This window comes from Geospiza fortis, unplaced genomic scaffold, assembly GCF_000277835.1.
Source record: "Geospiza fortis unplaced genomic scaffold, GeoFor_1.0 scaffold16, whole genome shotgun sequence".
Lineage (NCBI taxonomy): Eukaryota > Metazoa > Chordata > Aves > Passeriformes > Thraupidae > Geospiza > Geospiza fortis.
The window spans coordinates 8,129,286-8,148,550 of NW_005054302.1; the positions used below are offsets into that span (position 1 = coordinate 8,129,286).

A 19,265-nucleotide genomic window follows, 5' to 3' on the forward strand; every position below is an offset into this window, starting at 1 on the left:
TAATTCTCTTAAAGGTGACCCGATTTGTCAAACAAAATGACCACCTGATTGTACTAAGTCCAATATAAATATTTCATTTCAGTATTAAGGTAGATTTGAGCAAACCCAGAAGTAAATCCTCTGGAATCTAAAACATTTACAAAATGAAGTCTCACATTGCAGCATATTGCAGCAGTGACCTAGTTCACTTGCATTTTCATAGCAACAACAGACATATCTGCAGTTCTTGCTTAAAAGACATCAGTCATAATTACTATCTGGAAAAAAGGATCAGTTAAAGTGGATGAAAGCATTTTAAGACCATCAATACTGAAAGCATGGAGCTCTATGACAAACATAATTTACAGATTTTTCAGCTGCTAAGCTGCAGTTTTTCTTGCTTTTAGAAAATATTTTGTTTTGGTTTTATGCATCAGTGACTGATTCACTTGCCTTGACTGGTTTTTATTAACTGAGATAAGAATAAACAAGAAAATATAAGCAATATCCTAGAAAACTCATTGTACTTCAGAGTACTCAATAAGATTAAAATGAAAAGAAGGAATAAAACTTGGCAGCCCTAACTAACTGAAGTAGACTGATGAATGCTGTCTTCATTTCAATGCACTGCTAGAGTGCTAGGATCTGAATCGATAAAGTCTGAAGATAAGAAATCTTTGTAACTGATCTGAAAAGCTTGGTTATCTAAAAAAAAAACAAAACCCAAACCATTATATATTTTACAGATCTTCAAATCTTTTTGTAGAAAGTGAAAGAACTGCAAAACAAGCTTATTAGAGAAGGTTGCAAACTTTTGGATGTAGAAAACAACTGATCTTGGGAATTATTATTTTCAAATAGTATTGCTCCTAGAAAGATTAAATGTACAATTTTATGCACTGATATGTGTCTAAATGTAATACTTAAAAAAACAGATGTACTCAAAAAAAATTCTCTCTGGTGAGGATATCTCCATTTTATTCTGTGTGAAGAGGTCACTTGGTCTGTTCAGCCTGGAGAACAGGAGACAGATGGGAGACCTCACTGCACTCTGCAGCTTCTTTGCAAGGGGAAGAGTCTGGGCAGGCACTGATCTGTTCTCTGTGGCGATGGGAGACCTCACTACATTCTGCATCTTCTGTGCAAGGGGAAGAGTCTGAGCAGGCACTGATCTGTTCTCTGTGGTGACCAGTGACAGGACCTGAGGGAATGGCCTGAAGTTGTGTCAGGAGAGGTTTAGGTTGGCTATCAGGAAAGGTTCTTCACCCAGAGGGTGGCTGGGCCACAGGGCAGTGGTCACAGCACCAGCCTGACAGAGTTCAAGAAGGATTTGGACAATGCTCTTGGGTTCATGGTGTGACTCTTGAGGATGGTCCTGCATAGAGCCAAGAGCTGGACTTGAGGATCCTTGAGGGTCCCTTCTAACTGTGATTCTGGGATTCTGTGTTACCTAGAAGACAATATATGACTGTTGTGGAAATGAATGACAAGAGGCCTACAGGAAAGATGGGAAGAAAGTCATTATCAGGAGGGCTAGTGACAGCACAAGGGGAAATGGCTTTAAACTGTGAAAGGGAGTAGGTTTATGTTACATATTAAGAAGAAATTCATTTCTGTGAGGATGTTAAGGCACTGTAACAGATTGCCCAGAGAAACAGTGGATGCCCCATTCCTGGAAGTATTCAAGGTCAGATCAGATGGGGCCTTTGAGGAACCTTGTCCAGTGTAAGGTGTCCCTGACAATGGCAGAGGGGTTAGTCCCTTCAAATCCAGTTTCACTACGACTTCATATGCAGCCTTTCCTTCTTATTAGATTACCTTCTTATAACTTCACTCCAACAATTGAATAAGTAGAACGGAATTTAGAGACTTAGCGTCATACTTTTCAGAAAAAAAAATTAAGATCATTATAATGGCTTTTCTGTCTCAGTATTTTTTTACCATTCTTATACATAAAAATAGCTTTATGGGCTTTTAGTTTTGGCAGTACTGGGTCAAGTTTTGCCATGTCTATATACACATAACATATAGATATGAATTTCTTATATTTGTAGTATAACATTGTACAATGTCAAATTTGCAGTATTCAAACTACTCTAAAAACTACTTTATTTCAATATAATAGGATATTCTTAACCAATGTATAAAAAATTGATTTTATTAAAAAATCATATTTCATTGACTCCAAAATATATTGATTTGGAATCTTACCATGACAGAAATAAAAAAGGGTCAATTTTAGACTAAGAAGAAAAGAAATGCCTAAATCTCCTGCGGAATTGGTATCCCAGTATTTAAACATCATTCGTTCACATAGTACAAAACTCTATCTTTTAGAGAACTTTGACCAAAATACACAGCCAAGATCTTTCTCCTGAATGCTAACCTGGTGACTTAGAGTGCTCACTGGCAACTGTGCTGGCAACTGTGTTCGGCAGGATAAAGTACTTAAAGGATTGGTTTTTCTATTGAGATTGCCACGAGGCAATCTTGAATTGAAAATACTTTCTTTCATTCCACTAGCTATGATTTTCTTACTAATATTTCTGCTCAACTTTTACATTCACTGACATATTTTATCCATGATAAATTCACTTTTTTTTAGCAGATCTGATTTTAATGAAGTAACGACAGTTTTAAGATTCAATTAAAAATTAATGGCTGTTCCACTTTCCAATATCAGAGTATTATATGTTACCAGACCTTATATAACCAGTTCTGAAACTAAGAAAAATTTTAAGAGTTCTTTCTCACATTCGTGGCACATCATGGCTAGTAATGACCATACACTAAGATTTTCTCTATTTCTCGCACTTTCATTTCAATGGAGGAACAGTCTTTCATTTGTGAGCCATAAAGGAGGCAAGAACAGGAAGAAAATGGAATTCAGAAGATGACTGAATAACAGATGACTTAAATGACAGTCTTGCAGTCACTAACCAAAACATAGAGTTAATCTCTGTTAATGAGTGAAGATGGTTGAAACCTCATAGTAAAAAAAAAAAGTTTATAAATGAAAAGTATTTAAGTGTCATTCCAGGCAGAAATTTATCCAAGGGGCACCTGTTTCATTATAGTGTCATCTGTAGTAATAATTTAATAATTTAGTAGAGAAAATACTGAATTATCAGTGTAAGTTCTTACTGAATGAATTGTTAAGATTGCCATTCCAGTATTTGGCCCACTTATGAGAGCTAATGGAAGGGCAATTTAAGTTATTTAGCCTGAAGATATATAAACAATTCTAACTAAAAAAATCCATTCTGTCAATGGATATTCATACTGTCAGGAAATCTATCCATTATTATAAACACCACAGATAGCAAGTACAGTGATTAAGATGGCAACACCTTTCCATTGGAAGATTCTGTTTTAGTTACTCTCAGTAAATGTAACTAAGTGTCCATTCAGTCTGTTGAGGATGCAGCAGGGTATGGAAAGACAAAGCATGTTATAGAATGTATTGAATAAGGACAAGGAAAGAGAGTTTAGGAGCCAGGAAGTGGGAAATGTGAGACAGAGGAACGGCAGGCAATTAAGCAGAATGTGTGCAAGGAGACTAAAATAGAGCTGGAAAGATGCTGCTATCATTTTTGATCAAACAGATGCCTTCAGTAAATAAGGAGAGTGGAAATGGGATCAGCAGCCTTATCGATAATAGGAGAGAGATCAGAAACCAGATGCAGGGTTGAGATATGACAGATACAAAGGCTGAGAAAAAGATTAGTCAGAGTGGTGAATAGGAGACTGATCAGTTCTGGCTCCTCTAAGCATTTGGGAAAAGCAGCACCCATTGAGCTCATACAACTCATACAGCTCCCCAAATTACCGGATATTTTACATTAATCTCTCGTGTCTTAGTTTTCCATTTATAAAAAGGAGATAGTAATATCTACTCACTTCACAGGAACACTGTAAAATAAACGCATTAATGTTCATGAAGCACTTAGATGCTGTTATGATGAGCGCCATAAAAGGCTTCTGAGGAAATTAATTTCATCCTCAGAGTAGGTTTTGAATAGTCTGAATTAATGAAGGCAGGGGGCTGTGCACTGAACAACAGAAAATAGAACATTCAGTAAGTGCACAGTAATTCTTCTGTGACCTGAGTCTAGTGTGTCTAATATAAAATAAAAAGAAAAAAAAAAGGAAAAAAGAAAAAAAAACAAGAAAAAAGGGGATTTTGTGACAATTCTATATTTAAGAACTCCAGCATTCAAGGCAAAATTCAGACTGTATAGACAATGATGGATCCCTCATCCTGTAGCTTGGATGTTTGACCTTGCAACTCTAATAAAATTTACTGTAAGATTTAATGTGTTACTAGACACACAATATATAAATTTCTCACTAAATGCATTTTGTTTTAATTAGTGTGGTAGGTATGTGGGTGGGCTCAGGATTTACATATTTATAGAATCCTGAGGACATTTTTACATGTTTCCATGCTCGATGAGATGTAGGGCTAAAACCTAATTAAAAGGTTTGTTTTGGGGATTTTTTTTTTGTTTAGCTCTGTATGTGCATGTGTGTGTGTTTGTATATGGAGACAGATTACAGTATATTTTATAGAAAGAATTTGCTTCTTTATATATATATATATATACACCATGTACTATGAAAGCTACTTCTAACATGTGACATTTAAAACTAGTGTAGAAGAAGCTGTAAGCTGCTAGATGCTGATGGCAGACATGAAAAAACTACCAAATCTCACAGAATTTAGACTATAATGTTACAGAATTTGACATTATCATCATATGGCGGTTGTCTGCAAAGGCTTTTGATGTCATCATTGTCACCGGTCAGTTGACAACTGGAAATTATTTTGATTTTGCTTTCAAAATAATTACAAGACATGACAAACAAATCAACAGTTATATTACCATGCTCATGATTTTGAATGCCAAATGCTAAAAATAAATTATATAATTATTCAGTTCAGAATACAACTTCCATGTTGACAAAACTTCCCATCTTGGCATCTTTAGGTGATTTAATTAGATTTCTGCTGTGAACACTAGTGAAAATATCAAGGACAAAAGACAAATTGGTCTTGGAATTGTACGTTGTTGTAAAGTATAGTCACTGAAGTACTAAATTTCATGGATGTTGGAACTAGTTTAAGTCTGGATTTACTCTTACATTCTTGTTTTCTCCCATTCCCAAAGTAAATGCAATTTTCTGTTACTGTTATCTCATGCTTCATATGGAAACAGATGTGTAAGCTGCTCAGCCCTTATAGAAAACTGAACAAAGGTGACCATTGAAGTTGGGGTCGTATGTAGATTAATTTTAATTTTATCCCACTATCTCTTATTTTTAATTTTTAGTAATCTAACTAAAAAACTTATATGTATTCTCTTTCATTTCCTTTGCCAGGCAAACTCAACTTGACTTCTCCTAATTCTCATTTTATCCATGTGTTTCACAACCTTCCAGATGTTTTCTTTGATGATCAATCTCCTTTATTCATTGTAGGCTTCTATTCATAATAACACTTATAACACTAGTAAGACTTCTTCAGTGTTACTAACTCAGAAAGAACTCAACTCTTTCCTAGAACTTTTCCTCCCTGAGTTCCCAAGTATCATCAAAAGTGACTCCACTGCATTTATAAAGAGTACAGTTCCTAAATCAGCTTAGATGCCCTGTCCACTTCTCTCTTCTTCCCTCCCAAGCTTGTGCTGCTCTTTCCTTTGTACTATCACAAGTACTTGTGCCTCTGCACTTATAAACAGAAGAATAACCAGTCAGATCACTTTACTTTTCAATGAGACCAGGAGCCTGATTTGTTTCTCAGGAAAGCCGTAATACATCTGTGTCAGGATAAATGAGGGAGAAAAATGAGAGTAGGAATGTCATGGTAGCACTACAAATACCGTGCATGAAATTTCAAGTAAAACTTTTTATTTGAAAGAATTTACAGTCGTGGTCTCCACTATATGCCACACCTGGAAGGGTCTAAGTAGAGAGATGACACAGTAAATTCCAAAAGTCAGTCTGAGAAAGAACTTGTGAGGGAAATTTACAAAGTGTTGTCTGGTCTTGGCACAAAATTCTCCTTCAACCTTTTAAAATTTCTCCTGTTTAGTAATGCTGATCTTAATTACTGTCATTTATATTTAAATGCCAAGTCTAATGATTCATTAGCATGATAGATTAGATTGTGAAGGATAGGTGAGATAGGTTATGGGCAGGTTAAACACCAGCCTCCCAGTCCTGCAGAGAAATGCACAATGCTAAAATGAGAAGTCAGTAGATGTACTATGCATCTTTAAATGATTGCTGTAATTACATTTCAAACTGTGTCTCTCTACATGACTGACTTCTATTAATTCTTCCAAAGAACAAGAAATATAAAATGTATTGTGTAAAGTACATTTTCAGAGTAAAAGACCAAGCAGAACTTACACCTCAGAATACTTTTTTGGCATCAAAAATTACGTAGCAATAAATAAATTTGACCAGATTAATAAATCTCATTTCTACTTAAATAGTTGGAAATAATAATAAATTTTTTGGTGCTTGATGGATATGAGGATAAATGAGATTGAAGTTATCCTATGTGCAATTCAAATGGAATGAGATAATAAATGTTGTTCAATGGAGTACATCCAGAGCTGATATCCCTTTCTGAAGCTAGTAACTTATCCTAATAAGTATCAAATCTGTGCTGTATTGATGTATAATCCCTAATCAGGGATCTGACCTCAACTTTTCACACTGCCTGCATTCTAGCGCTATCATGCAAAAGAGTAAATTTTAATTTTAATTAAGAATAAAAGATTTGCTATATTAGATCTTCCTGAGTTTTCTTTCTCAGTGTTGTCAGAATGTCCCTCTCAGGCTAAGGTGATATATGATTTCACCACAGAAAATTCAAGAGGATGAAGTTAAGGAATGAGTAAGTTGTTTCTAAGGACAAAGAGGAACCAACTTCTTTTGGGAGAACAAGGAAAGTCATATTTTTGCCTTTTGGACAAAGATTTTGTCCAAACTAATATAGTGAAAGGTATAAAGAAATAATCTCCTGCACTGGATTTTTTTCACAGATACTGTCACTTTGTTGGAAGAGTATCTGGGATTCTTTGGTAGGACCACAGCCTTCTCCAAGGTAATTCTTGTAACATTTTGGGTGTTAGCAGAATTGACTAGGAGCCATTCTCAAAAGAGAATTTAGAAGCACTCTGTGTCTTGGAAGGTAAATCAGTTTAGAATTATGGATGTGGAACTTTACATATGATTTGCTCTCAGTGCTAGGGAATGCTTACTCTAGCACAAAGAACCCCTTTTGCAAATGACAGGATACTGTTTTGAGACAACAGACACAAGATGAAAGAATTTCTCCACTCTCCTTTTGTCTTTGTGAAAGAAAGCACCTGCTTTTGTAGATAGGAAAGGATTGGGCTTCCTTTGCTCTTTAAAGTGTTTTAATGGAGAGGCAAGGTTTTTAAATGCTGATGTAGCAATGGAAAAATGGAAATTGACTGCAATTTTCAGACAGCTTCAAAAGCAGAACTGAAGGGACAGAAACATAGAGGCAGTCTATCAGAGCTGATCTTATGCTATTACAGACAGGTTGCTTTTGATAGGGTCAGGAGACCATTTCTAAAGGCATACTGTGGAAGGGGAGCTCCAGGAAACAAGTTGCTTATTTTTTTTCCTAAGCTTTCACTGGACACCACTCCTGAATACAGCTGGACTCCCAGAGGGTTTACTGTTTGGCAATACTCAATGATTTGTTTGGAAATTTGAACAACATAAAATTCATTAATTTTGCCATTCTTTCAGAAAGAGTGGGTGCTGTCCTCACAGTTTTAGATGACCTGCTTATTTTACTAATTTCACCATACTTGTTTTCAGATTTGGATTCAGAAAGTGATTCTCACTATGTAAAGTGAGGTTGGAGGCAAATTTTCATTGAAGAATCACCATTGCCACAACAGAGAACAAAGACAGATATGTAATTTCCAACAGGAGATCTTTGAGAAATGCTGCTTAAAATGAGTTGCAATGAGTTCCGCTATTTTTTATTACTAAAGTTTATTATTCTAAGGTATTTATTCACTTAAAAAAAAGAATCAAGAAATGAATGACAGAAGGCTTAATTAAACCCATTATGTGTCTGTCATGATGACACTGGCAACAAATCCATACAGATTGTTTCAAATTTTGCTTCAGGAAGTCTTATGTTTCACAACAACAAAGAGCTTAAGCATGTGCTGAATTTTAAGGATGTACATCACCCCACCAGCTTCAAAAGGATTATGCAGATACTTTGAGATGAAATGCCTTTTTAGACTAGAGCCAAAGTTCTTAGCATTTTGCACCACTGAACTTAGTTATATAAGCTGAATATTTCACTAAACAACAAAGTATCGTCACAACTAAAATTCAAACAATTTCATTTTCCAGACTTCTACTCTGGCTGAAAACATATTTTTTCAACATTTTTATATGAAAAAAGTATATATTTCAGTTAATTTATTTCCTGATCCTCTTAAAAAAAGAAAGGGCTAGATTGCAGAATTTTAAAGTAGATATGCGTGAGTAGTTTGAACATTTATGTAGGAAATTGTGGCTGGAAAGAACAGCTGAAACTGTTGGTAGAGTTTGACAAATTCACATTAATTTCAAATTCACTAAATGATACCCTTAAAATAATAAATTATTTATTAATAAAATGCAAACAGTTCTACACAAAATTTACTTTTTCTGGCATTTACATATGGTTTTCAGGTGCCTTTTAAGCATATATTTTCTGAAGAGAGCATACTGAGATAGTGAAGAAAAAAATCCAAAATATTGTAGTGCAAGTCACTGTTGTATGTGTAGCTACTCCTAACTGATACAGTAACATTCTTCACACAGCTATGATGCTTTCAGAACAAAGCAGTCACAAACTTAAAAGTTTATTACAGGATGATCAGGGACACTTTTGAAACTGAAAGTACTACCACCTGCATTTTGATTTCTTTTCTCACTTCAGTTTTCACCTTTCATTTATAGTACCTAAAACTGTTTAGATTGATATGATTTTGAAGTAAATGTTGCTATTGTAATGCCATTTTGTAATTGTGCTTCTTCTGGAGTGAACATGAGAAACAAAGGCTTTTCTCAAGTCTAGAGGGTTTAAATAAATCAACTGTTTACAAATTAATGCTAGGAAATTATGATATATATCCAATAAGGTGTCCAGGGAGCATGATGGCAGGAAAGAAACATAGGTGATTAAATTAAATTCTTAGTAGGTGAAGTCAATTAAAAGGTTGACAAAATGTGCTGTGATAGAATGGGCAATGTGCAGGCTGTCTCCTCAGGAAACTATTGATATATAAGTCTGCAGCATGGGTGACTTTTTATTCTGTACATCATTGGTCAGTCATCGTAGATCATCCATTGGAAAAAGACATTTAAATTAAATCTAATCAATATCCTTCATTGTAGATTAAAGGGAATAAGACAGATTTAGTAAAAGAAAAAAGGAAATTATGCAAAGAAGCCAGTGACAATTGGATTAAAAAAATTGCAGTGAGGTGTTCCATAAATGACAGGTGAGAACTTGTTTTCCCCTACCACTTTAAGTTTTTAGTCCAGACTGTAAATATCACTGAGATGCTAGGCTTGTGAAAGGTTGAATAATCCACAGATAAAAGAAAGCAATTTTGTTTTGTGACCTAATGGAATATAGATATTGTACATGTGGCAAAGGTAAGCACAAAATACATCTGCTGTTGTAGCCAGTTATTAGGACACTGCCCCAAAGAGAAGCTGTGGTACCCCATACAAAAATATGCAGTTGTTTTGCAGTAAGGCAGATAGACTTAGTCAAGCTGAAATATATATATTTTTTTCAATTATGCATCAGGTTTTGTTTTTATGGAAAAAATATACTTCTAATTTCATTTACAGCATGGGATAGTTTTCTTTTTTTTTTACTTGCTCTCTAAAAATAGCATAAACCAGCATGACCTTGGGCATGAGACATCATAGGAAATGCAAAGAAAAAGAGAAAAGAGAACTTTTATTGAGTTTAAATCTTCAAAAGTACTTGCTGTGGTAGTTTAAAACTTCAGGCAGACCTTTAACTGCACATAACTGGTCTTCCAATTTTGGTCCATAAAAATAACCAGCGATAGAGTAGGTTATTTCAAGTATTATATCTCTAAGCACATACAGAGTAATGTTCACTTTATATCTCTTTCTCTTTCAAATCCAAAGACATGATATAAGTACCTCAAAGTATTTCCTATTTTAACTGTGCACACATATGCAAATGATATAGTACATAAACATTTATATTTGCAATGCATCACCAGTGCTGAATTACATGATAATAACCATAGCAACGGGGCTTTTGGCCATGGAACTGGGAGAGAACTAAGGGCCAGTGTAATAAACATGCTCTCCTTTTTCAGGTTTCATGGTATTTTTACATAGGCACCTTAGAGTACACACTTTGTCCTTAAGATGGTGTCAAAGGCCTTGGTTAATGATCCCTGCTCCATTTTGAGCATGCCTTTTCTCTTTTTAATTAGAAGAACGACTTTCAAGTTGCAAAGAGGTAACTATTTTCCACAGAGGTACAACCAATTGTTTGAATTGCATTCAAACAGTTACATGAACTTAATTTTTGTTGGGTTTTTTTTTTTCCAGTGAAAGTGGTATGTTTCTAACATTTTGGAATCAATATCCATGGTTTTCAGCAATAAAAAAGAAAATGAAGGCCATTATGTGTAGCTCTGTATCTCATAGTCAGAAATGGCTTTGCTTTTCCTTGGTATTATAGATAACCCTTCAAGCCATTAAATCCCAGTAAAACTGTAGAACACCAATTACTTTAATTACTTTAAGGTTAGGACATTTCCTAAAAAAATCTATTCTAATGCTTTACTTTCTGTCTTACTGAAATCAACTGGACACATGCAGGCCAGCTGTTAGCAAGAAATACTTCCCTATAAAGGTGGTGAGCCACTGGAAGAGGTGGCTCTTGGATCTGACCTAAAACAACTTTTCAGTGATACAAGCTTCTGGTATGTTAGTATGAGCTTACAGTGTGGTGACATCATTAATCTTGAATTAATTTAAACAACACTAAAATCTGAGATGCTGCATAATGCAAATATTATTTCAACATGGACAGCAACTATTTAAGATCAGGGAATTGAAGAAGCATTAAAACAAGATCAGAAGAGAAAGTATCATGCTACATAGAAATGAAACTACAAATACACATTGAACTGGAAATTGCTCTTGTGAACAAGTTTCTCACAAACTCTTCTAAAAGAGCTTCAATCAGTTATTACTCTAACATTTTAAAAATATTTTTATATCCTTATAACAGCTTTTTCTCTGATGCAAGTCCTGCAGCATTATTTACTACACCTCAGCACTTCCAAAAATCATTTTGCCATTAAACTTTCCTAAGAAACTTACATAACAATTTCCAAATACTTTAATGGACAGAAATCACATTCCAGACATTAAAATGTAATAATTTTGATACTTGTAAAAGTAGGTCTGTAAGATAATACAAACTTAAAAATCCAATGAAAATAAACCCTTGAAACAAAATCTTTTCTTTTTTTTTTTTTTTTTGGTCACTTACTTTATCTAAATTTATTTTAATGGAGAAGGTAATAATATGGGCACCTGAATTAACTATTGGATGTGGATGTGGCTATTGAAACTCATAGGCCTTCAATTGTTGAAACTCAAAGTTCTTCAATTGAGCTTCAGCTCTCACTTTCCCTCTTTATTTTTTTTTTTCAATTGGAGTTTAAATAGCCACCTCTTAGCCCTACTCTTGACCTGGGAACAGAAATCTGAGGTTCAGACTGTGGAACCATGCATTTTTACCAGTGATTGGCTTCTCTAACCAAGAGATTTGTTGTAGGATAGTTTTCTTGTCTAAAAGACAAAATGCAGCAAGATTTTCTCAGAAGCTACATTTAAGTCCAATAATACCATGATACTCTTGTGGTGCTTAGAGTTTTAACCATGCTGCCATGGCATGAGCAAATTTTTACAAATGTCATTATTCTTCCCAGCTCAGAAGTAGGTGGATAGTACCATGATCTCCTAACAAATACCTTGAAGGAATATGTAGCAGATAAGAATAAAGCAATAAATTAAAGAAGTCTGACCTGACCAGGGAGGGGTGGATCAAGGGAAGATCAGACCTCACTGCTGAGTTCTTGACAACACCAGATGTGTTAGTAGACATGCAGATGGCAACTTCTCCTTAAACCCATTTTTCCAGCTGTGGCTATATGAAGATCTGCCTCATATTTAATAGGATTGTCTTATTTTCAGCGGGATCTGAGAAACTAGGATGGAGTTCTTTTTTCACTCCTCCTCTTAAAAACCATTCATGGTAGGATTTATTTAGATAAACAAATAAAATTATGTTGAATTTCTTCCTGTAAAATGCTGAGGGGAAGTTAGGGTTGGAGAGAAATCCTGGCCCTGTTTTTCCTGCTAGTATGTTTGAATATAGAGCATCCTATTGATAGACCATAGTGTTTACTTGGGATCATGAACTATTGATATATTCTGAAAAGTATATTGTAGTGAATGATTACAAAAGCTAAGACATTTTTGGTTTCCATTAATGACTATAAAAACCCCTTTACTTTTGTATTGTATGAAAGGATATGTATATGTATGAAAGGATATGTATGTAAAAACAAGGACATAAACCATATATATTTACATACATATATACATGAAAAAAAAGCAGTTAGGTGCATACTATTCAATAGATATATAGGCACTTTATCTCTTTCTATTCCTATGTTTACAGTTCTTTCTTTCCTGCTCAGAGAGTGTGGCAAAATGATAGATGTTTCAGGAAACTAGCAATGAGTGAAATACATCACTGCAGAGTATTCAAGTATGCCATTAAAGTACAGCATTTGAGATCATGTACTAGAGTTATTTTCCCTGATGATTCTGTTTTAAAAGTAACAAGTCTACAGAAAATCACTAACATCCACGAAGTATTTTATGTCTAATATTTTTTTCTAGCTCAACAATGTCAGTGTCACTTGTATAACATATTCAAATTGCAATTTAATGCCTTATCAAGCAATGTAAAGATCTGATTTATCAATATTTAAAAAAATGTTACTCACATGCAAACTGAAGAACAGCCTCTCTGCTTAAAATACTGCCAAACATGTTGGTAGTTAAACATTGGTACTGTCCAGAATCTTTCATTTCACTGGGGTTGCTGATGATCAAACTTCCTTCTATTAAACTGAAGCGATAATCACTTTCAATGTCGATTTCAGTTCCATTTCGAAGCCATCTTAGGGGAAAAAAAAAACCAAACCCACTGAGTATTTAATAGCCAAGTGAAGGTATCAAGCTTAGGACACAGAATCTGACAGCGCCAGTTGCAATTACAGCTATTCAAAGATATCCTGTGCAGCAATACATTAATCTGGCAAAACTTGAAAGCAAAAAACACAAGCAAAACCTGATCTTCAGCCTCTGAAGAAAATGGATATTCTTTGTTTTGCCTATGCTGAATGAAAATAATGAGCGCTTCTTTTTTTCTTCTTTCCCCCCCAAAAAAACCCTAATTTTCACAAAGGCTTAAGAATTGAAAACTGCATAGCAGATGCATCCTTTATGTCAAAAATGGGAATTTTACTGTGCTTATGATAATCAAAGTTTTAATTCATATTCTATCATTATAGCCTTAGGCCCAGCTGAGCTTACAGATACTGCACTACATACAAACAAGGAAAAGTTTTTTCCATTCTTTCAGCATTTGTTCTTCTCAGCCCAAGAAACAGAGACACCTCATTTAAATACAGAAAAAAGAAGAGCAAGACCTGTGAAGAGCAGGGAGGTAGATTGACGTACATAGGCTGCTATACAATATAGGATTTTGGCATCAGACAAAGACAAAATAATATCATATGAATCAGTATACACGGAATTCAAAGACTGGAACAGAAGCCTGAAATTAACTGCTGGATGGCCAAGGGCAGTTCCTGGCAGCTACTAGGTACATGAAAACTAAGAACAAATAAACAGTCTGAATAAAGAGTGCTAAGTTAGGGAGGTGTTTGGGAGTGAAATAATAAGCCTGAGCAGTAACTTCAAGGATGGGAGTGAAGATAAGATGGAAAAAGCCAGGCTGCAGGAAACATTGAAAGTATCCCAACTGAGGCAAAGTTTTGAATGATTCCTGAATAAACACTTATTTTTATGAGGTTTCAGAAGTAACCTGTGTGTCTCATAATTTTTCAGTTGTGCAAGTGGTTTTATGGGTTGTGTTTCCTGCCTGTCCCAGATATTGTCTGCCAAAAAGCCTCAGCCTCCCATACATCTCAAAAGACAGAAGCAACAAACCCTGTAATAGTCCTCTGGCTGCAAGAGAAAATATTTTGTGTGGTAGATTAATAGACATCAGAACTCAGGAATAACCTCTTATATGTGTGTGTTTGCAGTTTCTGAATAAAAGAAAAACATCCACATATGAAGACTTTTAGATTTTCTTTTTTGTCAAAGTGTAATTACATGAAATTGTAAGAAGAATGCAAAGAAGAGATAAGCAGTGTAAACAGGGTACAATTATTATAATCCCCAGATATTTTTCATTACTCTTTTGCTGTCGTTCTGCAGCTTCTAAGTTGGCTTGGGAAATTTCCAGGAACTTGCAAGCTTTGCCAGAGATCAGCAAAGACTGGAAGAACTTGGCAACAATTAGACTCCAGAGACAACTTTAACAAAGCAAAATAATTATTAATTCACCCTATCTTGTTAACATTCATGGTGAATAGGGTACAGAGAGAAGAAGTCAGCTGCAGTAGTGGTGAATATTTCTTAATCCAAAGGTCAGAATTGTCAGAATTTGGATGAACTGCAAATCTCCTATTTGTCCCTTCTTTTCACAATTGGACTTTTGATTGCGAGCACCTCTGCTTCACTGAATGTTAGAAATGAAGCAGCATTGAAAATTTATTTATATTTTAAAGGACAGCAGGGGAAGTTTGGCAGGATTAACGATGTTTTTAAATAGATAACTTACAAAGATGAGGTAAATAGGAAAGGAAGTTTTAATTTGAACATTTGAATATTAGTTTATATTTTGAATGAAATCATAACAAAGGTTAACTTTTTCTACGTATATCCCTGTCTATATATGTGGGGAAAAAAAAGCAAAAATAATTGATTTTGAATGGAAATTTAGGTAGGGAAAAGGAAAAAAAAAAATCCTGTTTTGGCATTTCCAAATGAGAACTGCCACAAAATTCAGTTAAACTAGCTTTTTTCGTTTAGTTTCATTTTCAGCTAAGTTCAATTAAAAAATAAATTCTTTGAATTCTACCTCAAAACTTTGGATCTTGATAGTTACCTGCCTCCATATCTTGTGGTCAATTCTGAGGGACTGTATTCCCCTCACGTAATCTATGCACATTATAGGAAAACAAACACTGAATTAGGTGACTTTTTTCTAGGTAACCTGACTGATCTGGAAGGACAGAACCCAAAATACAACACTTCCAAGGTCACAAAATGTTAGGAAAACTCAGATGCATTTTTTCTTGAAGAAAAGTGACAGATAATATTTCAAATTACTATAATCTGGTTTAAGCAGACAAAAAATAATTTTTAGGAAACTTTTTCAATTGCAGTGATTGAAACTGACAAAACAATTACTAGCCGGCTTATGTGTGTCCTAAGTAAAAGAGTCCATGGAGGGTTTCACAATCAGTGAAAGCCGTGTAGTTAAGTGGTATCTCAGGGAATTCAACACCTGCTTGTAGCTCAGTAACTCCGCTGACCTGTGAGATCTCACAGGAGGTTTGTGAATGCCTGTATTCATCATCAAAGGGATTGCAGTTATTGTCTTCATTGTGCTACCCCTGACTTGTGATGCTAAGGTATGATTTGCAGAAATGCTAAGCAAACAGAATCAGTTTATCACAGGGATATTCCCTAAAACTATGTATCAAAATACCTAATGACTGAAAGTCAATAAATTAAAACCTGTTATTTCGGGGTAGAGTTTGGATAAGGAGAAACAAAGTTTTTTGAAAGGAGGAACATCTTAAATGATGTGAACATTCTCCATTCCATTAAAACAAAGTCATTTCCAAGACCAAAAAGAAAAAATTGTAAACAGGTTATGAACACTGGGGCACAAATTACACAGACTAAAGAACTGAATTTTAAAAAAGGCAGAGATAACTTAACATTGAAATTTTTGAGTGCTTGAAATGTTCTTGTAATATAAATTTGAATAAATACATACTGTGCTTTGGTTTTGGCCAAAAATAATTCTTAGCAGCACATGCCTCAGAGCACATGTAAATAAAGGTCCAGCGCAGCTGGCCAGGGCCTTAGGTAATGTGGTTAGGTAGAGGCATACTCAAAAAACTTTGTATATCTGTAGATCTTTTGAGGCTAAATACCCTCTACGTTTGTCCTGAAGAATAGTATCTTCCTCAGAGAGTAATTTTTACTTCTTTTCCCTCCCTTTGAATGGCAGTGTGCATTGCAAATGCTGCGCAGATAAGCGGCAGCAGGAGAAGTTAAACTGTGCTGTTTGAGTTAGGCCTTTTGAGTTTAATCTCTCCTTCCATGAGCAACAGTCGGGAAAGTTTGCTTATGAGGCTGCTGACACCAATTAATCTCTGGAGAATTGAAGAAATGGATATCAAAAAACCATAAAGCATCCCAGGTTGGAAAAGATTTTAAAAGATCATTTTCTCTAACATTATATGGAAAATGGAGCCTAGATGAGATGATTTTTGTTTGTTTGCATCTTAAAAGGCTTCAGTGATTACCGAGGAGTAAGAAACCTTCTTGCCTCTTGCCTTCTCCATGTAGCTCTCTGTGAAGAAAGAGTCCTTATCATCTTTATAGTCACCCTTTAAAACATGCTGAAAGTCTGTATTTGTTGATTGCATTTCACTGGGAAAATGCAAAAAAAAAATGGCTGGATGAAGAAAGGAGATGGCATAAATTCTCCACAAACAAAATTTCTCCAAGAATAATGAGGTTTTTGGGGAGACTTGAATATAGGACTCTCCTCTTTTGGGGGTGAATTTGTGTCTTTTCCCATAGTCACAGGCTATGTTTAATGGACAGAGCACACTTTCACAATGTGTGGCACTAACCCCCTTTTTTTCTCTTATTTTAAGATCAAAAATCACCAGTAGGTAACAGAATTTACACATGAAATGTCAGTAAAGAATGCAACATAGCTTTCATACTAAATAGTGAGGAATTCATGCTATTCTAGTTTGGAGAATTTCTGGATATTCATTCCTAATCCCGTGTTACATGTTTTAGTCATGCCTGTGCTGTCGGGGGAGGAGGTGGCTTGTATCATGCATCAGATCCATTTAATGAGTGCATATGTTGCAAAGAGGCAGATTGAATTGTTGTAATGTTTAAAGATGGTACTGCTTCTGGATTTCTTCAAGTTATAGAGATGCAAGAGCTCTGATTCAAGTAGCTCTAAGGAAAATTCAACCAGAATTCTGAAGAATCCACAAGTTAAATAAGGGTAAAAGGCAAAAGACAAAAGGCAGAACGGATGATTGCCATCTATGATAAAAAACAATAAGGGTCCTTATGTTCCCTTTATAATTGAAGAATGATTCTATGAGAAAAGATGAAAGGTATGTGGGAAAAAATAACCAACCATATGTTCCCCCAGCCCTCTTACATCACTAGTAATTTACATAAAATATGAGCAGAGACAGATATAGCAAATGGGTAAGGTGACTGCAACATACTGCTACCACCTGTAAGTGAGCACCATCAATAAACTGCACTCTGAAGCTCACAGATGTGTCATCACAGGCCTGAATAATGGATAACCATGGCCCACATGTCTGTATGGAAAAATAAGCAACAGATGATGGTTGCAGAGGAATAAAATGGTAGGCTTGTGAGTGAAAAACAACCAGATTTGACACTGCCATGGTATCTTGTAGTGCCAAGTCACATCATCTAATATACATATACTTTGCTGCCTTCCCTATATGTTGGGATAGTATTTTGTAGCTTTATAGATGTTTAGAAATAAAAAGGAAACCCAAAGAATTAGATATTTTTTGTCAGTTGTTGCAGGCACAATTCAATAAATGGGAGAAAAGAGTCTTTCCACATGGATAGAAATGATGCAGAGAGTATATAATTTGAAACTTAAAATATTGCTTTGCCTTAATCACTGCCATTTCTACTTCTTGCTTTTTCACAATCACAAAAAGCATTCAATCAGGAAAACTACTAGTGTCAGAGAGCAGTTTCTGTTGTTTCTCACCAAAATACATTGACTCTCAGAGTAGGATTGCAGTGGCTAATATTCTGAAAGCTAAAAAATAAAATTCTAAAACAGATACCTGTATGTAGGAGTAGGATTTCCACGTGCTTGACAATTCAGAGACACTTTCTTTTCCTCAGAATCAGTTGGAAAAATCATATCATCTGGCTCTTGTACAAACACCGGCCCATAATCAACACTTTCTGTCAAAAAAATAAGTGCTACTGTTTAGAAAAGCTCAAAAAATGCAAATGTGTTATAGATTTTATAATGTGAGATTAAAGTATGCATAATTATATTTGTTTTCCGAAGGTTCATGTTGCATTACTTTTGATGTTCTATTGAAAAGCAATTATTAAAAGGAAAAAAAAGACAATGAAGAAATATAAAATAAATTACTAAGTGAAGCATAAAACATATAGTATGATTTAAGTGTTTACTATGTCTAAGAATGGATTTCTCATCAGATATATTTTGGCCTGAAGTCTAGTGAGAAGCTCAAGAGACTTAAGAGGAATTATCTCTGCTTATAGTGAGCAAGGTAAGCAAAAAATTTCCTACTGCTTGCAGCAGCTTATGTCACAGAAAACTGATACACAATATTCCCTCCCCTTTCCACAGAAAACTAATCCACAATTCCCCTTCCTTACGTCAAGGAGTGCTAAGAAAAATCATTCAGAAAATTAATGGCAGCCAATGTCTGTTATTAAATAATATATAGCTAAATCTGACATTTCATTTTCCTCCACTGTCTTGTCTAATTTTGGCATGTACCTTTATCTTGATAAGAATTTACATTTCTGAACTAAAAAAAGCTGTACAGACCCATAGAACACATCTGTGATTCCAGTTCATTCATATTATGAAGTGAGAAGTGTAACCCTTCAGAAAAGTAAAAGGTCACAAGCAGAGTATTCCTGACATGTTGGTCTGAATGAAAAAAATTCTCACTGTGTACCAGAAGCCTGTGGAATTTTAATATTTTTAG

The 19,265-nt window shown here is 34.9% G+C and overlaps 1 protein-coding gene across 1 annotated transcript in view; it reads right to left on the reverse strand.

Annotated features, from left to right (window-relative positions):
- The window catches only part of CNTN5 (contactin 5), a 603,295-nt gene that overhangs the window by 206,386 nt on the left and 377,644 nt on the right, over positions 1-19,265 (reverse strand). Inside the window, exons 6-7 of the mRNA XM_031066019.1 lie at positions 18,357-18,480; positions 13,119-13,294 (exon numbers count right to left, since the gene is read on the reverse strand). Coding sequence (XP_030921879.1) covers positions 13,119-13,294; positions 18,357-18,480 — 300 coding nt within the window. The remainder of the gene's footprint in view (positions 1-13,118; positions 13,295-18,356; positions 18,481-19,265) is intronic.